The sequence below is a fragment of the Phaethon aethereus genome, assembly GCF_964289735.1.
Source record: "Phaethon aethereus genome assembly, chromosome: 11".
NCBI classification, from domain to species: domain Eukaryota; kingdom Metazoa; phylum Chordata; class Aves; order Phaethontiformes; family Phaethontidae; genus Phaethon; species Phaethon aethereus.
In genome coordinates, this window is record NC_138587.1 from 14,657,333 (window position 1) to 14,684,191 (window position 26,859).

General features: G+C 36.2%; 1 protein-coding gene across 1 annotated transcript; it reads right to left on the reverse strand.

Annotated features, from left to right (window-relative positions):
• Positions 1–1,858: 1,858 nt before the first annotated feature.
• Positions 1,859–26,859, reverse strand: APPL1 (adaptor protein, phosphotyrosine interacting with PH domain and leucine zipper 1; the record flags this gene model as incomplete). Its single annotated transcript, XM_082004526.1, has 22 exons — positions 1,859–2,008; positions 2,623–2,712; positions 3,071–3,121; positions 3,375–3,521; positions 4,998–5,034; positions 5,138–5,312; positions 5,694–5,743; positions 8,107–8,286; positions 8,861–8,952; positions 9,661–9,717; positions 11,656–11,698; positions 12,199–12,387; positions 13,724–13,882; positions 13,987–14,069; positions 15,546–15,692; positions 16,186–16,244; positions 17,037–17,078; positions 18,188–18,275; positions 19,098–19,169; positions 21,088–21,147; positions 22,236–22,334; positions 26,806–26,859. The coding sequence occupies 22 exons, from the start codon at positions 26,857–26,859 to the stop codon at positions 1,859–1,861; spliced, it is 2,124 nt and encodes a 707-aa protein (XP_081860652.1).

The following is a 26,859-nucleotide window of genomic DNA, read 5'->3' on the forward strand; positions in this document are numbered from 1 at the left end:
CAGGTATTCCTGCAAGTGACTGGCTACTGTGAGGATGAAAAATGTACTGGAACAGGAGCTGCTAACTAACTCGGGGAGGGAACCTGGAGACTCTGCTGCTCAGCCTCCCCCTCCTCTTTGAAGGCAGGGGTACTGTGCCCCATCCGAGGCTGCTGCAGCCCCTCCATAGCTGTGGTGCCAGTAACATCTGCTCCGAGAGCTGTCATTAGGCCTGCCCGGATGCCGCAGGGGCAGGCACCGCTCCCCTTTCTCTCCTGTGACAGGAGCCAGATGCGGTGAACTTCTGCACAGAGATTCGCATCTCCAGTGTAAGGGGCAGGAGGAGACTGCCTTCTCAGCCAACACAGGGCCACGGCCGTGCCTGAGGAGAGTTAGAGCTGACTGCTCCCTCCGGGCACCTACAGCCATCCAGCAGAGAGGGCTGGGGATTCCTCACTCACTTGATCAGCACACGATGAAGGCCTGGCCCATCATCAGCTGATGGGGAGATATTCTGGAAATTGCTTCCATTCCTGAACACCAGAACTGCCCTGCAATGAACTGTGACACACTCATAACTGTTGTCTTAAAACTTGGAGGATAAGTATATTCTTCTCTTTCTACATTTCCTGTTATTTTCATGCCACTATTAGAGAGATACCTTCTGTTCCACTGTATTTCAGTATTTATAGTAATTAGTGCAAAAATAAATATTTCTCTTCAAACAAGTTTTCCCTTCTGGATCAAAAGGTGAATGCACATTTAGTACTATACAAAATAAATACTACACAGGGTAGGGAACACGCAGTTCAGGCCTACAAGCTGTAAACAGACACTGCTTTGAAAAACGCTTTATGGGATTGACTCTAGGAAGTAGGATTAGCATAGTCTTACTTCAGAGCTAGTAAATTCTGTTTGCAAAGTCAATTTTCATAAAAAGACTTAAAGAGCTTCCACTCATTTTCAGTAAATGTGGTGTACTGGTGGCAAGGCATTTACATATTCAGAAGATTTTTTCAAATGATGGAACTCAAGCTGTTCCTACAACTCTAAGTACGTTTTTTAAAAGTGAACTCAAAGGCTTACAGCTTCTTATTACGTATGCTGGGGAAAAAACAAGAACATGGCACTTGTGCACAAGAATATGAACATTATTCTTATCATTCAATAAGGAATGCTTTATCCATTCCTCCTGCAGCAAAGTGCAACTGCATCTCACCAGCTCTTATCTAGGTCTGACAGTATTATTTTCTCCTGTTGAAATAAATCTTTCAGCATTATATTCACCAAAAAGATCAGGACAGTATCATACAGTGCAATACAAAACAAAAAATAAGATATTTCTGTCTACAGCTATTGCACATCTCACTGTGGTGGTATGGATTTTTTTTTCTAAATCTAAGAACAGTTATGTGTAACAAATTAGGTAAAGCTTAGCACTGTCTTATTTGGACATCCACTTTTGCTTCCAGCAAGGTGTTCTCCGTACTGCAGTGCAAAGAACAAATCTCAGCGTACTGCTGAAGTCCAATGAGTTTTAAAGTTTTGCTTCAAGAAAAGTCAATTGCACAGAGACCTAAGTGGGGAGAACCATCCCCCCAGTTTTTTCCATACTGCAGAGAAGCCTTGAGAAAACCTAATTTTATAATAAACATGGTAGCGGCACCATGCTTCATCCGGCATACAGAAGAGAAATTATACTGACATGAAAATAGAAATCACTTAGTTGAGAAAGAAAAATCAAGGCATAACAGGGTCTACATATCGTGAAGTCTTTTCTATAATACAACAGACCCTCCACCTACATTTCCCTTCTTGTAGAACTCGTGCCATTTCACCAGATATATCCATGATTCCAATTTTAATGAAGTAGGCAACCTTAGGCTTCAGATTCTCTCTTCTTCTTTCCATCTTCTCCTAAATCACTGTCTTCCGACTGGCTGCTGCTAAGGACTACAAATTGTCCTTCCCCACTGCTCTGGTTTGACCTGCTGGAAGCAGCTATCAACCGGCTTTGCTCCTCTAAGTCCTAATTTGAGAAGAGGAGGTTGGGAAATCAGAAAAAGAGTAGTAACTTTAAAGACATCTACAATTGAAACAGGATACCATTATTATAATTTCTAAACTACCTTTCAATACTATCAACGGACAGCCTTCTGTACAGAGGGAATTGAAAGATTGAATAGGAAACCAAAACATTTACATTTCAGTAGCTGTCACTATTACAACAGCTAACACATTAACACGTCTGTACCTATAATCTATAAAGCACAGCGGGTCAGAGCATGGATCTTCACCTCCAGCCCACTCCCTGCAGCCCCTCCCCGCTGCGTAACTGAACTCTCCTCGGCAAATGAAATGATTTGGGGCCTCTGATAGCTGTTCCTTCAAGCACTGCTCCTCAGTACTCCTAATAAAGACGTTTTGCGGTTTATCTCCTTGGAAGAGCTCTTTTTAAACACTACTGTACAAAATTATAAAAATGCACAGGAAATACTTCTAATAATTAACTTAATTCCATAACATGCCATGAGCTTGTACTAAAGAATGTGATAGTAGAGCTTGGGGTTAAAAACTGCAAAAGAAAGTAAGGGGGTGGGGGGAAGGGCAGGGGGAAGAGTATTAAGAAATTATGAAATGTACCTTTTCAATTTGTTTTTGTTTGTTCAGTTCTTTTTGTTGTTTCTCTTTGACTCTATCTATTTCTTTTTGCTTTTCTGATGCTTTTCGATCCTAAAGGGCAAAAATATAAATAAAGTAAGTAACAACAGCCTGAGATGTTTGATACAGTACCGATTTATGAGTTTGCTCAAAACTATAGCACCACTGTTTTGATTTATTTGTCTCTTAAAGGACTGGTATGTCTGTTAAAGGTAGCAAGCTGAATCCTATCTTGAATATTGTTCCACAGTTGACTTTGGTCAAAGTCTTTGTATCTCAGGTTTAAATTCTAGAAAACAAATCCCTTTAAATACACCACCACTGTGTTACTGCATCAATAAGTATCTTGTAGAATACATTCCATTACACATCTTAAATATACTCTCTCCCTTCCATTCACAAATATCCCTTGCCCCAAAAAGATTCTTACCAGTTCTGCATGAAAAGCTATCTGTTTTGCCAGTCCAACAGAGTCACAAATCTAAACACAAACCAGATTTGAAATAATCAGAAAGATTCAAATAAAAATGCCTTTAAAATTAAGACAGATTCCCAAATTAGGTATGATAGCATCTTAAAGCACTTGCAGGTACTTAGACTGTCAGGTTTAACTGTTTTTCAGTATATAAACAAAATACTCTCCCATAGAAACCCCCTACACGGCTTGAATTGACCTAATGTCTTGGAATCCATGTCAGGTTCAAAACGGATACAAGTATAACCATCACCAGTACCTTTTCCCCTTCATTATTTGATTCAAATATATAGCAGACAGAAGTTTGGCGGCTCTCAACTCTCCCTCCTGAAGTTCTAAGCACAAATCCAAAAAGGCGCTTATTCTCCTGGTGTGTCGCGTACAAGACTACGTTGGGCAAAGGAAACTGCCAAAAAGCATCAAATATGGAGATATTAAAAGTTGTTCCAACAATATACTGCACGTTGGTTACTTCAGCATCATAAATGCACCACCAGACCAGAAGAATGTTACAGCCTGACCAAACATGTATTACGAAACACAAACAGTAGATTAGAAGGCAAGGATTATGCAAGAGAGGAAAACTTCCGAAAACACACCCCGTGTAAGAAAAGGGGACCACATCTGCAGTGCAATTCAGCCGTCTTTCTAAATGTGAATACACTTTTTTCTTTACAGAGACATCATTCATAGAAATTACATTTGGGACTAAGCTTTCAGTATTTGGTCCCAGGTAAAGGCAAGACTTCTCCAAAGCCTTTACTGCAATTAATTCAGCTCTCCTGAATTCTGTAAGCAAGAAAAAAAAAGAAAAAACCAAAACCTAAAAAGCCCCCCACATATCCTCATCATTTTGTTACAAGAAAACTATTTTGCATTCTCATTCCTAAAAGAGGGTAGACTTAGAAATTTCAAATGTATCTTTTTCAGACTTAACAAAAGGTAAGTGTTTTAATTCTGAAGGCCCCTACTAGAACTGTTAGGAACTGATAGGATGAGTTTTTCCCAACCTTAAACATACACATTTAGAATACTGGACATGCTCTCAGTTGAGGTCTCTCACCTATAGAGCTTCCAGCTTTGGGGCAGTTTGGAACTAAATGCCACAAAGGTGAAGAAAGAAAAAAGGCACTATGTGAAACATCAAGACATTTTCACATCTAAGGGTTTCCTTTTGTGGAAATGAAAGTAATTCAGTGTCCCAAAAAACCTGAATGTTTTTAAAAGAGGACCCAAAGAAATTAAATGACAGAGCCTAAACTGTGTATAAGGGAAAATGGGGGACGGACCAGATTTGAAACATAAAAATTAAAGACTGCTATTACTGAAGAATTAAGCTGGCCATATTTGATATCCTATGAAGAATTCAACTTATTTCTTTCAAGTGCATTTTTTATAAAGAATTAGAAAAAAAAACCCAACAAAAAAACACCAAAAGCCCCAGAAACTGTACAACACTCACAATGCAATTATGCATTAAAAAAACAAAAACAAAACCAAACAACCCAAACACCAAGCAAATCCTTTTGGACTTCAGAATTAATGTGACTCCAACCTTAACGTTACCTCTCCACTAACAATATAAATGTTTATAACCAAGCACATTGTTAAAATGCAATATGCTGTGTACCTAAGATTTTACCCTACCAAATCAGGGAGGGGAGTTTCAAAAGCCTGTTTGACCTATTGAAATCACCTCCCTTAAACCTGATTTGCTAATGGCTTTCTGTCTATTTTTAAATGTATGCATTCAGTCTCGTAATTTCGGTGGAAATTTGCCTGGAAATCTCATGCTGTCAGTGATTTCTGCTAACATAATATTATTTCTAAAGTGGAAGAACTACATCGGTGGGTATTTATCTTAAAATGTAAAGTTACTTACTTGTAGTCTTGTAACTTGTGTCTGTGGATCAATTAACCTAAAAATTTGTTTTTAAAAACAAACCAGAAAGTAAGTTTTACCAAAGTGCAAGAAGATGATTCTGTAAAAAAACATGAGTAGAAGTCAAGAAGCAAACTTACTTTAAACAGTCACAAGTGACTAGTAAATGTGATTCTGTCATCCTGAAAATGTTATGGATGGCGCGAGCTGCTAGTATTTGACGCATTGTTTCATAAACAACGTCTGGACTTTCATCACACTTCACCTCCATAGAGCCAAGAAATCTTACAATAAATAACTGATGAAGAATTGAATCTAAGACAAGGAAAAGTATTGAAAACAGTGAACTCCATTTTGGGTTTTCCATTCAAAACCAAAGGTGGACTGCAGTCAGGAAAACTCCTAACAACTTGGAAAGAGATTGCTCACACTTAGGAATTAGAGGTACAATTACTAAACAGCGAGTCACATAGCTTTTCATTTGGTTTAATAAATACAAAAGATGCATGGAATTATTTTTAAAACAGACTTTCAGACAGTTGCCTGATTTAACTCAGCTTGTCTAATACAATGCCAATGTAACTAAGCATTCTAAAACTGGTGTTAAAATAGAAGAGAGAAACTACAGATGAAAATAGAAAAATATTTTTCAAATTCTATTTTTTATTTTGCATTGAAATAAAATTTTTGCTTTACCTTCTGTTTCAGATTTTGAGCCTCCAGATTCACCAAAAGGATTTGTGCGTCTATTAAAAAATGAAAATATTAAACCAGGAGTCAGATTACAAGAACCACTAATGAATAATGTAGTAGTCTCATGCTGCATCAAGTAAGAACATATAATGATTTCACAGACTTGTAATCCGGAGGAATAATGTATGATAAATTGTAGGGACAAGCAATTTAATCAGGAGTTAGACATAAATTGCTGTATGTGAGGGCTCAAATTATGGGAGAAATACCAGATATTATTGTCCTATTGCTGCCATATAAAGTTCTGCTCACATTTATTTATCTATTCTAATATCTGAATTAAGCCCAAGTCAAGACCTTGTTAATATTTGAAAAGGTACAGTTTAGGGAATGAAATTTCACAGAACAGCTTCAGGAAATACAGCCAAAAGCTAGTCCTTTCATAGGAGCACCACACTTCTCATCACTGTCTCAAGTTGTTGAATTACTTACTGAAGAGAAGTCACTGGTTTTGTTGCAAATGCAGCTTTCTGAAAACATCACTGGGGTTTTACTCCTAGAGGGTCAAGAGAAATGTGGCTATTTCTGGCCTCAAAGACAGAATTGCTATCAGTTACAATGAAAAGTGAAAATACTCTAGGCTTCCAAGTCTACATTTTTCAAAAGCAGTAAAGCAAGGCTGAAAAGAGTATGGGGAATGGGGAAATTTTATTTAAAACTTCTAAACAAGAAAAAGCTCTTCCTCTTTGGCTAATTGGTAGTTTAAAAACTATTGTCAAGGGTTCATAAACTTCAAATTACATTTTACAGAAGAGTAACGAAGGTGTCACCTCTCCATAGTTAGTGTTCTAAAAGCAAATTTCAGAATTAAGGAAAAAAAAAAAAAAAAAAAAATCGATCTCTTGTCCAGTTACATGTCATACTACCAGTTTTATCAGCAAATTCTTTTAACTGATGCCTAGTTTAAAGTAATAAAATTGTTCTAGATTGAGCTCTAAAGTCAAGATTGCATTGCTACAATATTATATAACATGGACTCAATCAAAATCATCCCATTAAATGTTGACCTGTGTAAGTACTAAAGGAAAATGCTTTCTATTAGCATCTCTTATTGCTCAGACTTTCCTTGTCATCTAAGATTAGACTGGAACAGTAAATGAAAAATGTCACAGGATCTCTCAAAAGGCAAAAATAAAATTGAAATGTATGTCATCAGTATCAGAAATTAAGGGGGTTTTTGTTTTTTTTGTTTTTTTAAATAATTAATACTTCTGAAGTAGCATGTTGCTTACAAACACTGCAGTTCTTTATTGACAGGGATGGTAAATTGAAAATACTGAGCAGAACTCTATCATTTCTGCTATGAAAAATAATATTCTCTAGAATGGAATTACAACTGATGACATTAATTTAGCTGAAGTATTAACCTTTACACTTTCTGGAATACAGTTCAAGTCTATTTTTAATCAGTATGTTCTTAAGGATCTAGTTAGCCAACTGATTCTCCTGCTATACCAAACAACAACAACAAAAAAACCCCTGTCAAAAAAAAAAAAAGCTGAGTATGTATAATTTTAATTCTTACGTATCTGTGAGGTGCAACTGAAAATTCAAATATTTTTCTAGAGGGCTGGGGGATCCAACACATTATTGTGACTAGAGTCACATAAATTGTTTTTCAGCTTTTTGTTGTTGTTGTTAAGAGCAGCTGGATCTGCACATATGTTTTCTTAATATCTGAAGGTTGTACATATAGTTCCAGAAATGCAGTGCAGATTTAGAGGTTTTAATCAATATTTTTGAATAGGAAGTTTACAAAAAACAAGTAGGAGAAAATGCTTTTATATTTTGGGAAAAGCTCTTAGGCAATTTCCACTTGTCTATATATGAGATCACTCTAGAAGCCTAGATCATTTTCACTCACCTTTCAGGTTAAGAGGAGTGTCATCGTATGCCATCATCACCTGGAGGCAGGGCTACCAAATTTCTCTTGAGTTTCCAAGAGGAAATAACCCAAGCTGCTGGGTGAGCAAGCAATAGGAAAGGAAAATACTTTGTGAAACCAAAAGATTAAAGTAAATCAATAAATAAAAGCATTAGCTGTTAAAGCAAGAAAAGCTGCTGCTAAATAGAAAACTAAACCTTGAATCTAGTGCATGTAATGAAGTCTGGTTTTTTTGGTTTTTTTTTTTTTTTGTTTTTTTTTGTTTTTTTTTTTTACAACTCCATTTAACAATTAAAAAAATTGTTTTGCTCGGCTGGCCACTGCAAATTCTGTGACATGAGTCAGGGCAAAGGCAATGTGTGTTATGGAGCTGCAGCCTAAACGTGGTCTTCTTGTTTGTTTGTTTTTGTTTGCTTTTAAATTAATAACATGAACTTCAGGAATTTTTTTCCTTCTCTCTATATTTCCTACCTTCCCGACTGCCCTGAAGATTTTCCTTGACCAGGCAGATCTTCACTAACTGGAGAGATTATGTCAAATTGTATAGGAGTGTCAGGGGCAACAAGTGAATCCAAGGAAAGTGCTGATAAAGCTGCTGATTCAGATCCCAATGACCCTGTGCTGCTAGTACGAGCTGCAGGACGAGATTGTCTAAAACAAAACAAAAAAATTAAAATTAAGGTATCTTAGTTTAAGGTTGGTTGACAATAAATTAAACCATGTGGGAGACCAATACAACATTCCAAAACTTGGATATAAAATAAAACAAAAACTAAAAACCTGAAGAAGATCAGGGTACAGTGAACAAAAATGGAGTGTACGTTCCTAAGTCAAATTTAAGTAAGTTAAAGTTACTACCGGCATTAATACTTGCATCAGATTGTATTATATTTCACATGTAATTATATACTGATGTTAAAACAATCTGAGGTCTGCTTCCAGGAGTTGGACACATTAAGAAAAATGTCATTATGATTTCATACAACAAAACAGATACATCATGCAACCAACAAACCAGTCTAGCCAGCTGGAAACCTGGGTTACTTGTACCAATGGATGCTAAACAATGCGAAAAAGGTGAGTTCAAGAAATTTTCCTCTAGCCTCTCCAAGATTTAGTTCTGAACACAGGAAGTGGTGATGTTTGTTGTTTTTTTTCCTGGAGTTTTATCCAAGACTCTCTTTATAGATGTGCTCTTTGAATGACCTGTAGTTCATTAACTTACACCGTTGGCCGCATGCTCTCATGCCTCTGCTGAAAGGAAGGAGATGGTGTAACAGCCTCCAGAGCTGACTGATTTACACGTGCAGCAATTTCCTGCAATAGAGAGGTGGGAAAAAAACCCTGAAAACATTTTCCTCAAAATAAGCTTTAAGATTTTAGTTTTATTTGTATGCAATTGACAGAAGTTATAAACTCAACCCTTTGTGAGAATCTTACATTCCTTAATTTTCACTAACATAGCTGTTGGGCCAATTCCCCTAATTTAGCAAGTAAAAATCATGATGTAAGTTTGTATCAGTAAGAATTTACTATAAAAATACATACCATATAAATGACATTAATTTACTTACCCAAATTCTCCACATGAAACAAATAATCAATTTCTAACTCTTCAAAAGGTAAATATCTCTTTCATGAAGTGAAAGTATGTCTTTCCTAAAAAATTGCTACGCTCTTCTAAATCCTAAGATTGTCAGGTCCCTCTAGCAGAAATTAAATGTATCCATCTGAATATCTGTCATGTTAATTTGTATCATATATAAAATACAAATGCAGGATACTGAAGATGTCAAAAGGTTATACCAAATATAAAAGTCACATATTTTTAATGCTTTCTATATAAGCATTTAGATGAAGGAGACAATGGACTGTATTCATACCATGAAAAGCTTAGAATTAGACATGTAGGAAATACACAGCCTAATTCTATGCTATCCAATTAGCTCCAGTTGATCTCTTTTCAATTTTGAGCAGATCTACATCTTAACGCGTTACTGACACTATACATTTTAGTAAAGTTACCTCAGGATTTTCACTTAGATATATCTGTTTTGATATGTTGTTTATGGTGCATATCCACTGAAAAAGAGAAAAAAGAAAAAAAATTAATTTTTCATAGTTTTTTTAATAAACTTGATTAAATAACTGAGTTGGCTAGTTTCAGCACTTTTTCCACTTCCTCTGTACCTTCAGGGAGCCAAACCAGTATTCTGCACACCCAGATTGTCATTAAATTCACTACTATCTGCATACTGCACCTTTACAATATCAGGTTTTACTTGAAAAATTTATTTTAGTCACACCGAAGATCAAAACTAAAACAAGCTTAAAATCACAACTGTAAGGAATTAAAAAAAAAAAAAAAAAAATCAGGATTTTCTGTACTCCAGTACTCTGTGACTGCAGGTGATGTTTTTGCTCAAAACATTATAAAGATTCCATCTCCCTTTTATGGAATTTGCCCATTTCTTGCATCTGTAAGCTAGAATCTATTTTCTCTCTGTGCTATGGCAAACCATCTGCTCCTGCTCCTTGCTTTTCTACTTTTCTCCAACTAACTGGATTATACACACACTACTGGTGCTGTTCCACTGAACCCCAGCTTGTTGTTAAGGGTTGTCACCTGAGCTATCTAAAAGACAGCACAGCAGCTGCACCCCAGGAAACCACAAATTTGAGCTGCTAAAGCTGACTATTAATTCCCTTCCTCCAGTGAAGCACTGGGGGCAAATGTTTCAGCGTTAGGCTATTGGACAACCTCAGCAGAGCAAATGAACCAGGGCCAACCTGACACAGCCCAGCTAAAAACCTTAGAAATAGCATAAAAGGTCATTTGATATCCATGTAACATTGAAGATTGCAGAGGAATTTAAAACCAGGCTGAAAGTACCATATTTTCTATATTTCCTTATCCAGCTGCTTGCCCAAACATACTTTAAATCAACAGTGCTTTTAAAACATTTTCTTTCCCATCCTGTCCCTTATTGAAAAGTCTGTATGGAATAATAATGCAATTAAATTAGCAAATGCTTTATATCACTTAGTACATCTGCTCCTTTGTTTCTGGACTAATCTCACTGTATTCATAGACTATGAATGTAATGAATCTATCAGTTTGGTCCATCTGTGCAAGCCTTTGGAAAGCTGTAAAAAGCTGTCCAAATAAAACAAAGTCTAATAACTAGAACTTTCTTTGTTAGACCAGTACAAGCCTATAACATTAGGCTATTATTTGCAAGAAGTCTAGAAAAACTTTTTATTTTCACCTCTAGAGAAAGCTAAAAAAAGTAGGGAAAAGATACTGCTGCTTGTTGGGTGGGGGTTTTTTCCATTTTTTTTCCCCATCAGTATTTGCTATGAACATCTACGTTTGCTGACCTACTATTTGACTACTGACATTTTTCAGCTGGTATCCAGCCACTGCATGGGCAAGTAAATCTGCATCACCAGATTTAGCAGCCATTTGGAAATAGTGATCACAAGCAGCTTGGAAAGCAGTCCAAAAGCAAATTATTTCGCGGGTCTTGAGTCAACTAGTTCATTAAAGAGAAACATGTTTCCCATCATGCATCAGGGGCAGAAGCATAGTTTTGCCTCATTTCTCAAACGCCTGTATCATTATCTATGTCCTAACCTAAGATTTCCTTTATTTTCCATTCCTGACAAGCAGGTAGGAAGGTTGGGAAAGCACTAACAGGAAGAAGGAGAAACAGCATTTGTCAACATTCCATTACTGCTAGCTATTTGCCATGGCCTTTTTTCCCCCTGCTTTCTTTCTTCCATAATACTCAAAAGGACTTGGTGGCAATCGTAACTGCATTTTTTTTCCTCTAGGATTTAATCACAGTAATATTCTGTCAGACTTTCCAAAACCTTTCATTATGTATAGAATGAGATAAAAGTTCACTGCTTACCATCTAAAGAACATAAAATAAGCATTCCAACTACTGCTAAGAATGTATTCCTTCTGCACAACAGAAAATCACTGGACTCCATGCAAACCTCCGATAAGCTTACCTCTTCATAATCTTTTTTACTCTCTGCCTGTAGGATTGAAGACCTGGAAGAGGAGAATGGAAAAGACAATACTGTCTATTTAAAATGCCTCACAAGTACATTCAGACAGGAAACTCCATTTTCATCTCTGTACATTGCACAGCAAATTAAGAAAGGCTGAAGATTCGGTGTACGTGCTGAGTGCACTCAACATTTAATTGAGGTAAAAAAAAAATAAATCTATGTTTTTATTTCAATTCAAAATAGAAAAAGAATAAAACTCTAATTGTGCCCGTGTAATACTTAAGCATTCACAAAATGTAATAACACACCATTGTAAACTGATTGTGGTACTTTTATTCTGAAATACCACTCAGCTACATTATAGAGCTGATAAATTAAAAAACCCCAGACGCTACCAAGTTAAAAAGACATTCCAAATTTTGCTTCTAAGTCCCCCCAAAATCTATCACGCTATAATCTGGCCAAAGGTAGACCATCTTTCTTTTCTTAATTAGTGAGTCCAGTATTACTTATAAGTAACAGTAACGTAAGCATACTTACTTTTTACCATCAAAAGATGTTATCTGAAAACAGTACCGTCTGTCTTCGCAGTCCACAGCCATTACAGAACAATTGTCTATATCCATGACAAGTCCACCAGCTACATCACCTCTTGCCTGGCTCATCAAATTTCCACCTTGAGTGAAGTAAAACTGTCTCTCCCAGCTGGAAGATACTAGCCCTGTCTTACTAACAGATAAAAAGAGGTTCTTAGTTTGTAGATTAGGAGTTCAGCTGAGCTGCAAATCACTTGGAACAAACTATCTGGGCAGTTAAGAAAACTTTTTTCCCTGTTTAAGTGTTTTAGGTTAGCTTTACAGCTCAAGCAGTCTCTTTCCATCTGTTGTGTTTTTCATGCTACACCTGTTGCTGGGCAAAAAATATATAAAATAATTGCTTTCTTAAATTATGAGAAACTTAATTTACAATAAAAAAGCACAAGTTCTTCAGTTTTGATGATCAGCTTTTACAGTATTGCTTTACAAAATATGCATATTCAAATTATATGCATTATCAATATTGTTGATAAGACCTCTAAATTTGCACTTATATTGTTAAGACTAAGTTTTTTAAAGCTTTTTGTTAAGCATTAGCTTAGTCCTGTAAGATACCTCAATTTTCCAAGTAATTTGTACCATTCAACAAGACTTCCAAAATTTTGCTTAGAGCATGTGGGTTTTTGGGGTTTGGTGATTGGGGTTTTCTTCTCCCCCTCAAAATAACAGAAGAGGAACAATCTGAAACCAAAAATCAATAACACTTGAAGTTTAGCCTCCCTTTTTGTTCATATACTCTCTTCAATGTTAATTGCTTGCAATTGTGTTCTACTGCAGAAATTCATGCCTCATTCAGTGAGTACGTTACTCTAACTGTTGTTGTAGAATTATTCTACCTACTCTTTTTTTTTTAATTCCTTGGAGCTTATTACATAAATTACAGAAAAAAAATCTGTGTGTTACAACTTACTTTTAACAACTATAAAAATCAGCTGCTAGACTTCAATAATGAGAGTAACAGCTACCCGCAGTGGACAAAAGACTACCTCGTGAAATTGAGAAGGCCGCTCAAAGTGTATTTCAGTTAACAGAAAACGTTTTGCCTTGTAGATCTCAAGCTTGTCATATTTAATTAGTAACATGAATCCCAAAGCTTAACAGATTCTTATACAACAATCCTGATAGCTGCGATCTTGTTGTTTTCCAATTACAATCCAGTGAAATTACAGTCTCATAAAATCTAATTTTTCTTTTTGATGTGAAAATTCAGGCAAAATTAGAGATTAGACTAAAATCAGGATAACTATGCTTTGCACCTGAATGATACTACGTCAGTATAAAAATGAAATTAATAGTAACAAAGTGAAGGAGTCCAAAGAAAGAAACTGAATAGCTGCTATGTGACTGACTTACTCAACTAAGTATGTAAAATCAGCATAGCTAACTTCAAGAAAAAAATGCATACTTTTTTAGCTTTCCTTTCCTAAAATTAAATATTCTGGAATTTTTAGGTTACAAGTTAGTCTTACTTTCTTGCATTGAGATAGCCAGCTTTCCGTGTTAGATTTCGATGAACGGGAAATTTTGTAGGATCAGGGTCTGGCAAATACAGTGGATCACTAGCTACTTCCAAGTCCTCTATAGTTTGTTGCATGTTTTCTACTTCGCACTCCATTTCCCTGCGAACACTAAAGTAAATAATGTATTATTAACAAAGATAATTTATTAATATGTAGAAACAGAAAAAATAATTGTCTTTGTAATAGTTCAAAATTCAACAAAAACAACTTACTTCTGTACACTTGTGCCAATATTGGTCAAAAATTCTTCCAATTGCTCAGTCAGATTTTCTGAACCCATTTTAAAAAAACTTATCTTTAAAAAAATAAGAGGAGGAAAAGGGAGAATTTAGTCAATATATTAACAATTAACAGATGAAACCAGATTAGGTTAAAGTTTCTCAGAGAAATCTGTTTTCATCCCTCCTTCCCACCAAAGCCTCTCAATAAAAGGAGCAGAATGCATGTTTTTGTCTGCAAGTGAAGGCTGATGCTGACATTGCAGTGGGATCTCATTCTGTCAAGAGAATGTCCACAGAGCCACCCGGACTAAATACAGAAATATGCAGAAAGTGCCCTAGAAAACAAACAAGCTTTGATCTTTTGGTGATCCCAAGGTCTCTCTATACCTCTTCAAGCCCCTCAAGTCTGCTAACTATTGTGTTACGGGTGGGGTTATTTGGGGGGGCATAGGAGAGAGGACTCATGTGGGGCCATCCTCTAACTGTGGACCCTGCTAAGGGGAACTGACAATACGTTATCTTAAAAACAGCGTACTCCATATTGGTCCAAAAAACCCACCACATCTAAACTGAGTTTAGCCATATGAAATCTCAGAACAGGATGCTACAGGGCATGGCCCTGCCCTTCCCATTCTTAGATGCAGCAAAAACCTGCACCTGAACAACAGGTTGCGCTATCTACTTTGGTACAGAAAACATTTAGAGCTTAGTTCTTAAATACAAGCTGCAAAGTTTCAAAAAGCAGCAAGAGTTTTTCTTGGACTTGGAAAGCTTTCAGACAGTATGTAGAAGTTAATTTCTACTTGAGACACTGTGGCAGTGCCAGATGCTGGAACTGTTTTTCTTTTTAAAAAAAATACTGACAACATAATTCTGAAAATACAAATTAAGTTTCTCCAAAGAACTTTTTCATAGTTGTTACTTTCTATTGCACCCATCGTCAAACAAACCAATCATGAACTTATTTATATTAAACAAAAACAAACCAGAATAATTTTTAGCATTACAGTTCTTCCACACCCTTGACTGAAAACAGTAGTGATATGACTTTGATGATTAGATCATCTTAGAATAGCTGCCACAAGAAAGAGTTTAACTCTCTCCACATTACTTTCTAAGAAGGTATGCTTCCATGTTGACTTGCAAGCATGAAAGTTTTAATCAGCTATTCCCGTTAGGGATCCAGTGGAAAAAAGTACCCAGCAATGAAAATTTAGGCAACGCATTAAATTTAGCCATCTGGGGCTTGGGGTAGAATTAGACCTTTGTATTTGTCACCTAGACTTTCCTAAAAGATTCTCTGATGGGAGTGGGGGCATGTCATGATGAAATTCATATACGGAGTGGGAAATGACTAGTGCTAGCTAATGACAGCGTTCATGGCAGGCAGCAGCTCTGACAGCTAGAGGGATGAGGACGGGGTATGTCTTTTTCTCCATTTGCTTCCCTGGATTGCAAAAGAAGTCTTGCAATGGACTTCAGTACATCAACCTTCATGAAGCACTTTTACATCTTCTTTCAGACCTAGAGCTTTCAGAATCTGAAATTACCTGAGCTTGCATATATCCTAGCAAGGGTTCCAGCATAGCAGTTTTCTTTTTGTACTGAAGAGTATTTAATGCACAGAAATAATGCATCATAGTCTGATGCTGTTTTTTCCTGGAAGTATATACATCTTCTGTAACTTCAGCCTTGATCTAAAGAGACACAGATGGTGGGAGGGAAAAAAGGAATGTTTGAGAGTTGGTATTCATCACATGCCTTCTGGACAGCTTTATAGCCAGCATGGAAAAAACAACACAGTGATGCTCTACCCTTTATCACCAGCAATTGCGTACTTCACCCTACAATTCCGCTTCTCTAAATTACACAAGAGAGACATGAAAAACAAATACAGCGTTCTTATCTCCCTGGAAAGCATCATTATTTCTTTACAAGAATAAACTGAATATAGCATCACAACCTTTATCTTAGTGCATTTTCAGTGTTACAAGACAGGCATTTATTGGGGAAACTTGCTTTTCTGTTCTGAAGCAAACTGTTGAGACTGCTAAAACATAAACTATCAACCTTCGAGTGGACTATGCCATACATTGTCTTCCATCATAAACATATATATATATATATATGATGAAAATTATTTCTTATCTCTTCTAAAAATCTTTATATTAAGTATTTTATTTTACCAACCTTTTCATTTTCTCTTCTTTTTGACAACCGACCGTATCTGGTAATGGCAGCATCATGATCTAACCAATCAAGAGAGAATTTATGATCATTTTGATAAATTAATTACTTACAAAACAGAGCAGAAGACCTTTTATATCACTGTGTCTTCAGCCAGCTGAAGGCACAGTTCTGTCACATGAAAACCTTTAAGAATTGTTGTTGCCCGTTTATAATTACTTCACTGCCACAAATACTTGGGCTGAAGAAGAATTCTAACCAGATGCAAACATGGCCAAGTTGTTACAAATTTCCTTAAACATCTAATAATCTTCAAAGGCAGAAACTTTCTAGCAGTAGAGACAACTTTCCATTATGAAAACCTGTATCTAATCTTTCTTGCTTCTAAAGCAGTGAAGCAATTTACATTAAGAGAAGCAGAATCCTTACTTAATCAGTATGTTCTCTACGAGGAAATAGCAGAGCTAGCTAAAAAAATAGCTTCCAACAATAAGGAAGAGAACTATCAAACTAATTTTAGTGAGGTAAAATTTGTTTACTAATCCAGTCCTGACTTTTAAGAAGTGAGCTAGTACCTTACTATTTTTAGCAATTTTGGTTGCATAATCCTAAATTATTTAATAATTACATATACACATTTAAAGTACTGTCAATTTGCTTTAACACTTTAGTACACAAAGCAGAAATTTACAAGTGAACCAAGGAAAACTGGGTGCCTAAGTATGACTGAAAAAAATTACACCTTAATTAGTCACTTTAAGCCGTGCAAATATCTTCACTAGTTTTCTGAGTAAATAATCTACAATAATACTGTCATCTTGTAATATCTGTAACATTAAGTATTTTACACTTACCATTGCTTGAAATTTGGAAAACTTCTTTTAGAGTTAGTATCTCTACAAAACAACATATTACAATTTAAAGAAGTTGCTGTTAACATAACATTTATATATTACAGTTTCTCCTGCAATGTTTCGCTACTGAACAGTTGTAGTTCACACCTTATACCATACTGAATTACCAGGACAGGTAAAATTTATTAGGAAAATTTAGTAGGAAAATTTAATTTGCAATTATTGCCTCAGGGATGCTTCTTCAGTAAATAGGAACAGGAGATTTTTGCAGGTTCTGAGGATTAATATTAGCCTTGAGATACTCATGTTCCCTTGCTCAAAAAGCATAATCAATTTAATACATAATTTTGCAACGAACTGTTGCCAGAGAAGTATTTTCCAAGATTCATAAAGAGCTAGAAGACTTATGGAAGAGTTGTAATTTTCATTTCAATTTCGACTTAAAACATTCATATGTTAGGTATACCCATTCTAGGATGTTCACATTAGGGATTTAAGTTATTTTGATTTTAACTCTTATCAATTATATTTCAAGCCCATTTGCTGCACCAGTCTATTCACTTTAGCCACTCGAGTAAAATCTATCATCATCAGACACATTATATATTATTTTAGACTAGGCAGAACAAGATACAACTGTTATAAAAATAAGACGTTAGAAGCATCTTATGTCTCCATGTAAGAAATCACCTGTATTACCAGCAGGGTTGAAGAACCACCTTACTAAATCATAATAATATATTAAGTACTACAATTTTGGCACTTTGCCTTTTGAGTTTAGTCCAGCCATTACATTGATGTCATGGTATTAAAACAGATACAAATACTTCCCAAACATGCAAACTATCTGAAAATTATTCTTTCCTAATGTTTATAGTAACTGCAATGTTTTCATCTGGAATAGAAGATAAATGCTTCCATAATGTAAGTAATATTTTTGTTGACACAGTAATAGTGTTAAGTTCCTTGACTGTAATACTCTCATGAATAGAAATAACTTACATTTTTTTAAAAATTGGGAGATGCATACTTTTGAGAGCTGAAAAACAAGTGGCATATTCTATTTAGTGAAACAAGAGCTACAGAGATTAAATGCTATGTTTTTCTTATTGCTGCTGTTGCTAAAACCAGTATTTGTTCAAGCACCCTACCTTTTAGATCCCTCTCTTTAAACTGGGTAATAGGAAACATCATTGCATCTGCAAGTTGAGTTGAAAGTACTGCATGGCAAGAGCTGAGCTGTAAAAGGCAAGAGAAAGAAGGAAATTTTAGGAAAACAGTGCTGAGACCAAATCAAGATAGGTTGACATCAATTTCACTCAAAGATGACATGTACAGCTCAAAAAATAATTTTGCACATTCATTTTTTGCAGATATTCTTTTCTTGGTTCTTGATCTCATCACTAGCTTTTTATACAAGACCTTTACAGTTTAGTATTTGTCCCTACTTTTCCAACTTTATTCCAAGTTACTGGATCACATCAGAAGATGGCCTCATCCATTCTGATGACTAGTCAATTTATTTCTCCAGTTTCCCTCCAGCTACATCACAGCCCATCTTTCACAGGCTACAGAGGTAGAACAAATACATCCTTCCTTCCAAAATGTTAGGTACTGTTGAAAGCGAGGAGAGGGATCACAATAAAAATCCTGATTCAGATCTTAACGGTGCTAAGTCGTCTTTCGGAAGAGTCAGTCTCTGTCTCTAATACAGACAGCAGGAGGTTCCTTTGTCAGTCAAGTATCTGAAATCAGGCAATACAAATACCATGATGAAAAATGGTTTCTAACTGCCATTCTGTAATGGTTTTTGGCTCTAGCTACAGCAAGTTAAACCACATTCATTCTCAACAACGTATCCTCATTTTGCTGAATTGATTCTTTGTCTTCAGGTTATATAACTTTAAATATATGCTGCAATATACAATTACATGTTACCTTATTGACAAATGAAAGCCATTTCTGTACCTCCTATCTTAAAAAAAGCTGGAATAATTAAGCAGATTAAAGTCTACACATGACAACATCAGCAAAGTACGTGAAACAAATGCAAGTACTTGCCTCATCTATCACTTTTGCAAATTGCTGTAAAGTGGAAGTCATAACTTCATCATCTCCCCCTAGTGGAAAACGCTAAAAGAAAATAAAAGGAAGCATGTTGTTTACAGCTTTCTGCCATTCACAAAACTCTATTAATCATGTCTATGAATGTATTAGGTATTCCATTATTTTAAAATATTATACAGTTAAGATACACTACAGCACTCCTATCCTGTGAAGAAGGAATATTTGTGGGGCAGGGGTGTGTTGTAATAAACAATTCTAATTTTTGAAAAAAACTTCTGTTTTTAAAGTAGATTAATTAATCTAATTAATTTTATAAATTAATTAATATATCTTAATTTTTAAAATCATGAAAGATGCAGACTTGACATGTATGAAGATTTTTATCCAGCTTTGCAAATTATTTTATAATTATCAAAAATTGAGCAACATTTGGTGTTCATCTTAAACTTCTAGCTCTCAAGTTATGTGATTATGTAAAATTTTTAAACCATCTACAAGAGTTTACTTCTATAATGCCTTGATGGAAGCAAAAGTATGACCAAAATAGTCACAACTGAAAAGAGAAATAATTCAGTTAAAACATTATTTGTGTATTTTTAAGATAATCTCCTGACTGGGAAAAAAGCAGTCCAGAGGAGACAAACCAGAAAACTAAGTTAAAAGGTCCAATGCTAATTTAATTCTTCTTTTAATTCACAGCAGTTATATGTAAAACACTTGAAAATATAAAAACACCCAAGATAGCTATGAAAAATTTTGAGCACTCCTTCCAGCTCGTTAGGTTTCCCCCTCCTTCTTCTCAATAAATGTAACAAACTGTAATTGAAATAAGGGTATTTGGTGTATGTTTTGATATATGTAACTGCTAACGAATAAGAATATCTTGCCCTAATTGGTTCTTCTAAGCTGAAGCTAGTTATTTTCATGTTGATTTTGCAAATACTGTATTTTTGGTAGAAAATAGCAGAAACAGTGCAAATCATTGAACAGCTGGGTCATTAAAGTCAATTTGGTATTGTATCAACAACACTAGAACAATTCAAATGACAGTACTGCAACTACTTCAAAATTTAAAAAAAGCAGAAATCATTTAATTCCTGATATAATTCGGAGTATGCACAGACATCTTAAGCAGCATTTCCAATCTGTCATTAGGAATGTAAGACTTAAAAAAACACAACAAAAAATCCACCCTAAATCTCTCTGTTTCTCCATCTCTTCCTAATGGGACTACTGGAGGTATGAATGCTCGTTATTCTCTTGGATCAGCACCATTGTGTTTTTGATCCTATCTGCATTACACCTATTCGTTAATAACAATTAGCAAAGGAAAAATAAAGTGCCACCTCCCCCCTCTAGAAAGGCTCACCAAACCAAAATAATTAATAAATAGTACTTTTTCCCATTCACCTCATTAGGTGGAGAATGAGGATAGGGAGCCCCAGCCTCCTTAAAAGGAGTGACTTTTTTTTTTTAACATGCATCTCACAAAAGGGGTCCCAGCAGCATAGCTACAAATAGGAAACTCTTCATTGTACAGGCTACCAGTAGAAAAAGTTACGGATTCCACAATCTGTGCTTTCACAGATGGAATTATTCTCAAAATAACAGTAAATTATGGTTGTTAAATGGGGACTGCTATGCAATCTCTTCTCTTTAATAGTAAAATTAAAGCACTTAACAGTAAATGAGTTTATAAAAGAAAAACCCACCACCACCCTAAGCAAATCCCAAAACACTGATCCAAAAGTAAAATACTGCAGAACTTACTAATATTCATCATGGTGAGAGGAACTTCATTCTGGTTTAGTTGGAAGAACTAATATGAAGACAGTAGATTCTTTTGGCAAAGATTCGAGCCACCAACTACAGCAGTTCATTTTATCTGGACCAAACCTAAATACATTCTATATTGTATTCCAGGAAAAGACTACAAAAATATGTAGTCCTGACCACACAAAGACAATGATGATTTACACAGTACCTGTTTCTCATATTCCTTCAGAAGCTTTGAAGTCAGATGAGTTGCTGCACTTAATTCGTTCTGATTAAAAAAAAAAACCACACACAAAAACCCAAGCTTGTTACTTTTTGATTTAAATTAATACCAAAAAATCACATATTTGAAGAGGAAAGTATTACAGACATAGAACTTAAAATCTGACTACAAATTTTCAGAAAACCTAATCATCCTGCCCTTCCATTTCTCTAACCTTACTGAGAGTTGCAGGTAATCGGTGTTTTCAAATACAAGTTCACAGCCTGTACTATGGTGCACCGATCTCTGTACTTTTCATGTTATGCAGTGCATATCTGCATTTAATTATTTCAAATTAGCTGTCCTAGTTACTGAATATTAGGAGTTTCTTATTGGTAAAGGAAAGGAAAGATTAAATGACTCTCAGTACTACCTGGTTCCAAACTGCTTTGTACTTACAGACAGGGCCTAATTAGCAGATTCATGGAACAGAACAACTTCAACTTTCATGATGAAATTGAAGTAGAAAATACAGAAATTAAAAGCTAAGTAGAAAATCAGTAAAATAAAACCACATAGCAGAAAACCTACAGTAAACACGTTAGTCATTAAAGTAAAAACAGCATTAAAATAAAAATACGGAAAGTAAGAGCAACAAATCAGTAAAAAAGTGAAACAGTTCAAGTAGATACAAATTAAAAATACAGCAAAACTCAATTATTCAGAAAAACACACAAAATAGATTCTGCCTTTGGTATAAAAGTTCAGTTACTTATAAATGATCAGTGAAACGTGAATATATTGTGGGTAAGAAAATAATCTCCCACATAGTACATACTATTATACACACTAAGATCATGAAGGGAAACATTTTAGGAATGCTTAGGAAATACAATAACACTACTAAAAAACAAGAAATTTTTTTTATTTGTCATAAGAAATTCTGTTGCAAAAGAAATCACAATAATTTAGTCTTTACCACTCCCTAACATACAGAAAAACAATAATTTAATTCTTATTTTATTCACTTCCATATTTAAAAAATGTGGAACTTTAAATAAAGATATTGCTTATAATAATTTCAAAAAAAAGCAAGACACGTGAAACATGGTCCAAAAGCTTTGTCATTCATTCAGGAATTTCATTAATACTACCTGTGCATCGTATATTCTGTGCATGGCTTGAAATAACTGATTGATGTAATTAGAAATGGCAGCAGCATCTTCTTCAAATACTCCCAGCAAAGACCGGGTCTGCAAAAACGAAACAGGCAAAACACTAACTACTTTGCTAACGTGACATATATTTAAATGTAACAGAATTTCAAACTTAGACAGCATTGTTTCAGGTTTCATTACTGAAAAGTTCATAAAGCCTCCAACACTGTTTATAGGAATGATACATGTTGCATGCCAGAGAACCCCAAAGATATGCAAGCTCAGTCTCACTCCTGCTGCCAGTCCGCTCCAGGTTAATACATTTTCAGAAAGGAAAAGACCAAGGAAGATGGGTAAGCATATAAAAAGTTGGAACTGTGGGCAACTACTGGACCCACTACAGTACATCCAGAAGGAAAAGGGTGAAGGTGACTGGTATTAAATAGCACGCCAGGTATACTCATTTCTTCTGCAGTGAGATCAGAACAGCTGCAGCCTTCTGATACTATCCATCCCGCACAAAGACAGTTGCTGGCTTTGCTTGGACCTGTAATTCACCTGTGCAGTAACAGTCTGCCTGCATCCCTGATGAAGGTGCTTAACAGTATCCACCTCAAAATCAACCTCTTTATCACTGTCCACCTAGTAGACTTTAAAACACTGATCATTACTCTTTAAGCCCAACTATCCAGCCAGTTTTTCCACCCAGGTCACAGTTCGTACCTCTCCATTTTGGCCAGAGGGACATTACCAGAGAATGTGTCAGAATCCTTGCTTAAGTCAAGGTGAATGAGATCCACTGCTCTTCCCTATGATGAAATGACTGACTCGGGATGAGAAGGCAATCAGGTTGCTCACGCATAATTTGCCCTCAAGCTTAAATGAGATGCTGACACAGTGTTCTTGCATCCTTTTTGCACTTGGAAGCAATATTACTCCTCACAAGGATATTGAATAGCTTGCTTCCACCAAGACAAAAACTCAAAAGAGGGAAGAGCAGAGAATGTACCTATAACTTTGCACAGGCTACATTTGCTTTTGCTAATCTAAAATAATGGTTGGGATGACTGGATGTTGAAATGGGAGTATCACTTGCAAGACCCACAAAATAAACCCTTTAACTCTAATAACGTTCTAGCAAGAGGACTGTGCTTTGGTTTTAGGTTTACATTAAAATTAATGTCCAGACAGAAAACTGAAAGAATCCTAAGTACATAACTGGTTTTTTCCTCCAAAAAATATATGATTGTTAAACACTTCAAATTGGAAATTCTCTTTCTTAGTCTTCCCTAGGCTACATAACTGTAGTTTTCACCAAGAGGAAGGGAAGGAACTTACAGGACCTGGGAAAAGAATGACAGACTGACCCAAGTCTGGACATAAAGAAAACCTCTCTGATGAGATTAGGGAAAAGCATGGAATTGCACTGCATGCACTGCATGTGAGTTGTGGAGAGTTTATTCTTAGAAGTCTTGCTATGTTGAAGCCTTGTCTTGAAATAACATAGCCTTTAGTCAATCTCCCCTTGAAGCATGGAGGTCTTTTTCACGTACTTTTCTGATTTTCTGCTTTTAATGATAATCAAGGAGTACATATTAAATCTGCATAAAGTATGTTATTTGACCATTCTTTTGGCACAGAAGTCTTTCATTGAACTTGAATTAGATGCCTCGTTGTCTCACAAATATGATCATACCATATAACGCCTACAAGATACTTCAATTAAAAAATATAATCAAACAGCAGCATCAACACAATAAATCACTTTAATGGTGGTTCTAGTTTATAAAACAAGTGGAAAAGGGGGGTGGAGGAGGAAAGAGGTGGAGGAGAACTCAAATGTTTGCCAGGTGTGGCAACATGTGTCATCCTAATAGCTGTGAGTCTCCCATTAAAGAGGACATACATGAAAAAATACAGAAGAAAAAAATTATATAGTACCATAACTGCTGAATTACATACTCATGACCTTTAAACCTGAACTTGTAATTTTAAAGAAATAACATGTAACGTTTCTGGACTATGCTTACTCTTTAAATCCGAACACTGTAGAATAAAAGCATTTCTATGTTGTATTGTAAAAATATCAGTTACTGATGTCCAGACTTCAAACTGACATTGTATGATATTGATGGAAAGAAAATAACCTGGAACTGTAAACAAGTTATGGCAGACGATTGCTTACCAAAAATTAGAGGAACTGTTTACTCATGTTTTCTCTTTGCATCATTTTGTGTGTTCTTTAAGATACTTTCACCCCATATGTATGAACAGGTACACTAGAAACTACCAGTGAGAAGCTGCACAAAGAAACCACCTAGTTAGAAGTCAATGAATTGTTTAAGCATTCTATGTCATCATATGTATGATAAGTAGACATGAGATAGAGCCTGTAGTATCAAGTCTCTTGGCTCTTCCATTGTGCAATGCTTTGGGAATGCAAGTAAGTCTGAGCAGAAACTCTCTCCAAATATATATACATAAACACTGAGTATGTGTGTAATATGTCCTAAGTTAATATTTAAACTGCACTGCTTTGCATAGCAAAAGACAATGTAAACTTGGCATTTTGTTTATGTCTAAAAACACAGTGGTTACATTTTTATCCTGAGACAAGGAAGAAACAATGGGTTTTGCCATTTTAGAAAAGCCTTTCCTTCCCTCAGTTGCAGAATAAGTTTAATATGATGCCTGTTTACCTACAGTTAGTGTCTGAAACACGTCTAAAGGTGCAAAACACCAGTCCATAGTTCAGCACTAAACAACTTAGGTTGATGATCTTTTTCAATATTACAGCATGAATACATCAGAAAGTCATGGCAACTCCTAATGAAAGCAAGGTTTCTTCTTTCTTAAAGCAACATTTGTTGCCATTTTCATAGCACTGATTTCAAAATAACAGAAATTAACTAATGTCACAGAAAATTATAGAGTCCTTGTTATGTTCTCCTAAGAGGTGGTTGGGCAGAATTCACCTGAAATATTAGGTTAACTGAAAGACATAAAGTTTTGTACCTAAAATAGAAGATATCAGCAAATTAATAGTTTTTAGCACATAAAACTCATTGGGCTGAGTTAGGCTTTACTAGTCTGTATCACAAATAACCTCAAATCAAAGATTCTAGAATTTATAATTATGTTCCAATATGTAACACATGCTTTTTTGCATGTGCTTTTGCATGATGTTCCAGTTGCAAGCGCTTGGAAAAACAACCCTACATACCCCTTTTTAGGGATCCTAAGTTTATCTAACATTTGATATTTCCCATAAATATGAACAGTTGTGACTTCCGTATACTGAGAACAGGCCTTCAAAAGATAATTTTGTTAAATTACTATCATTATAACACTTTCAAGAATGTTTCCTCTTCATAAAGTTTAGTCTCTGGGCCAGAGATCATACTACAGGCTAGATCTCATCTAACATTTAGTATTTGAGCTATATGGGGCACTGTCCTTTGGAAAGCAATGACAGCCTTCCTGCATGACCACCTTCTGTTGCCTTTTCTAAGCTGCCCCTCCGCTTGATGTAGATTTGTTAAAATGGTTGTAATTTTAGGGGTTAAAATTCCCTATTAAGCAAGTGATTCCTCTTCCTATGGTTGAGGAATGAAAACTACCAATGCATATGCTATTACAATATAGTAAGTCTTGCTCATCTACATAAACAATGCAGCAAAACAAGAATCTTAATTCAAAAGGCTGCAACAAAATACATTGTAAACTTTTTTTTCGCATCTTGGAAGCACAGTACAAAATACTTGCTGTTGTTGCTGCCAGCAAGAGAAGCCAGTGCAACTGAATAAAGCATTTCCTGCTTAATAGTAGGATGAAAGAAATGCCAATACAATATATGGCATCACTGACAAAGGTCAAGCAGCAGAAATGGAAGTGAAGATACAACAGCAATTAAAGGCCTCTCGGCACCATGCGTTTCCCACGTACTCACAGCATTAACAACGGCCAATAACTGCTTTTCAGACGTTATCTATTAAACCTTAACGTGTTAGTAGTAAAAGAGAAAGAAAAATCGTCTTGACAAGTGAAGACGGGTTTTGCCAACACGAGGTCTCCAAAATAAGTCATGATATAAACGCGAGGGTGGGGAAGGGAGTCAATGCAAGCTACGACCCGACGCCCGACGCTAAAGCACAGTCCCTCTGGAAAATGGTTACCGAGCTCGCTGCTTTACGAACCACTCACCAGCCCGCAGGACACCTGAGAGGAAGCGGTGATGCAAACGGGAAGAAGGCGCCGCGGAGGCTGGGGGGGACTCCTCGTAGGGCACCGCCGAAGCCGACAGCCCCAGAGCCGCGACTCCTGGCCCTACGCGCCCGCCACGCCACAGGAGCGAGGAAGGTAGGAGGGCAGCTCGCCGTGCACGCAGCGTCCCTGCCCCGCTGCCGGGGAGGGTGCTGCCTCCTTCCCGGCCGCCGCCGAGGCTCTCCGACGTCTCCCCGAAGGAATACGAGGGGAGGGAGCGAGAGGAGAGCAGCGCTAGGCCCGGCGCCCACGGGCTGGGCCCGATCCGGCCTCCACCCATCAGGCTGCATCTTGCCTCTCTTACCTGGGGGCTGTCTTCCAGCGTCTCCTCGATGGGGAGCTTGTCGATGCCGGGCAT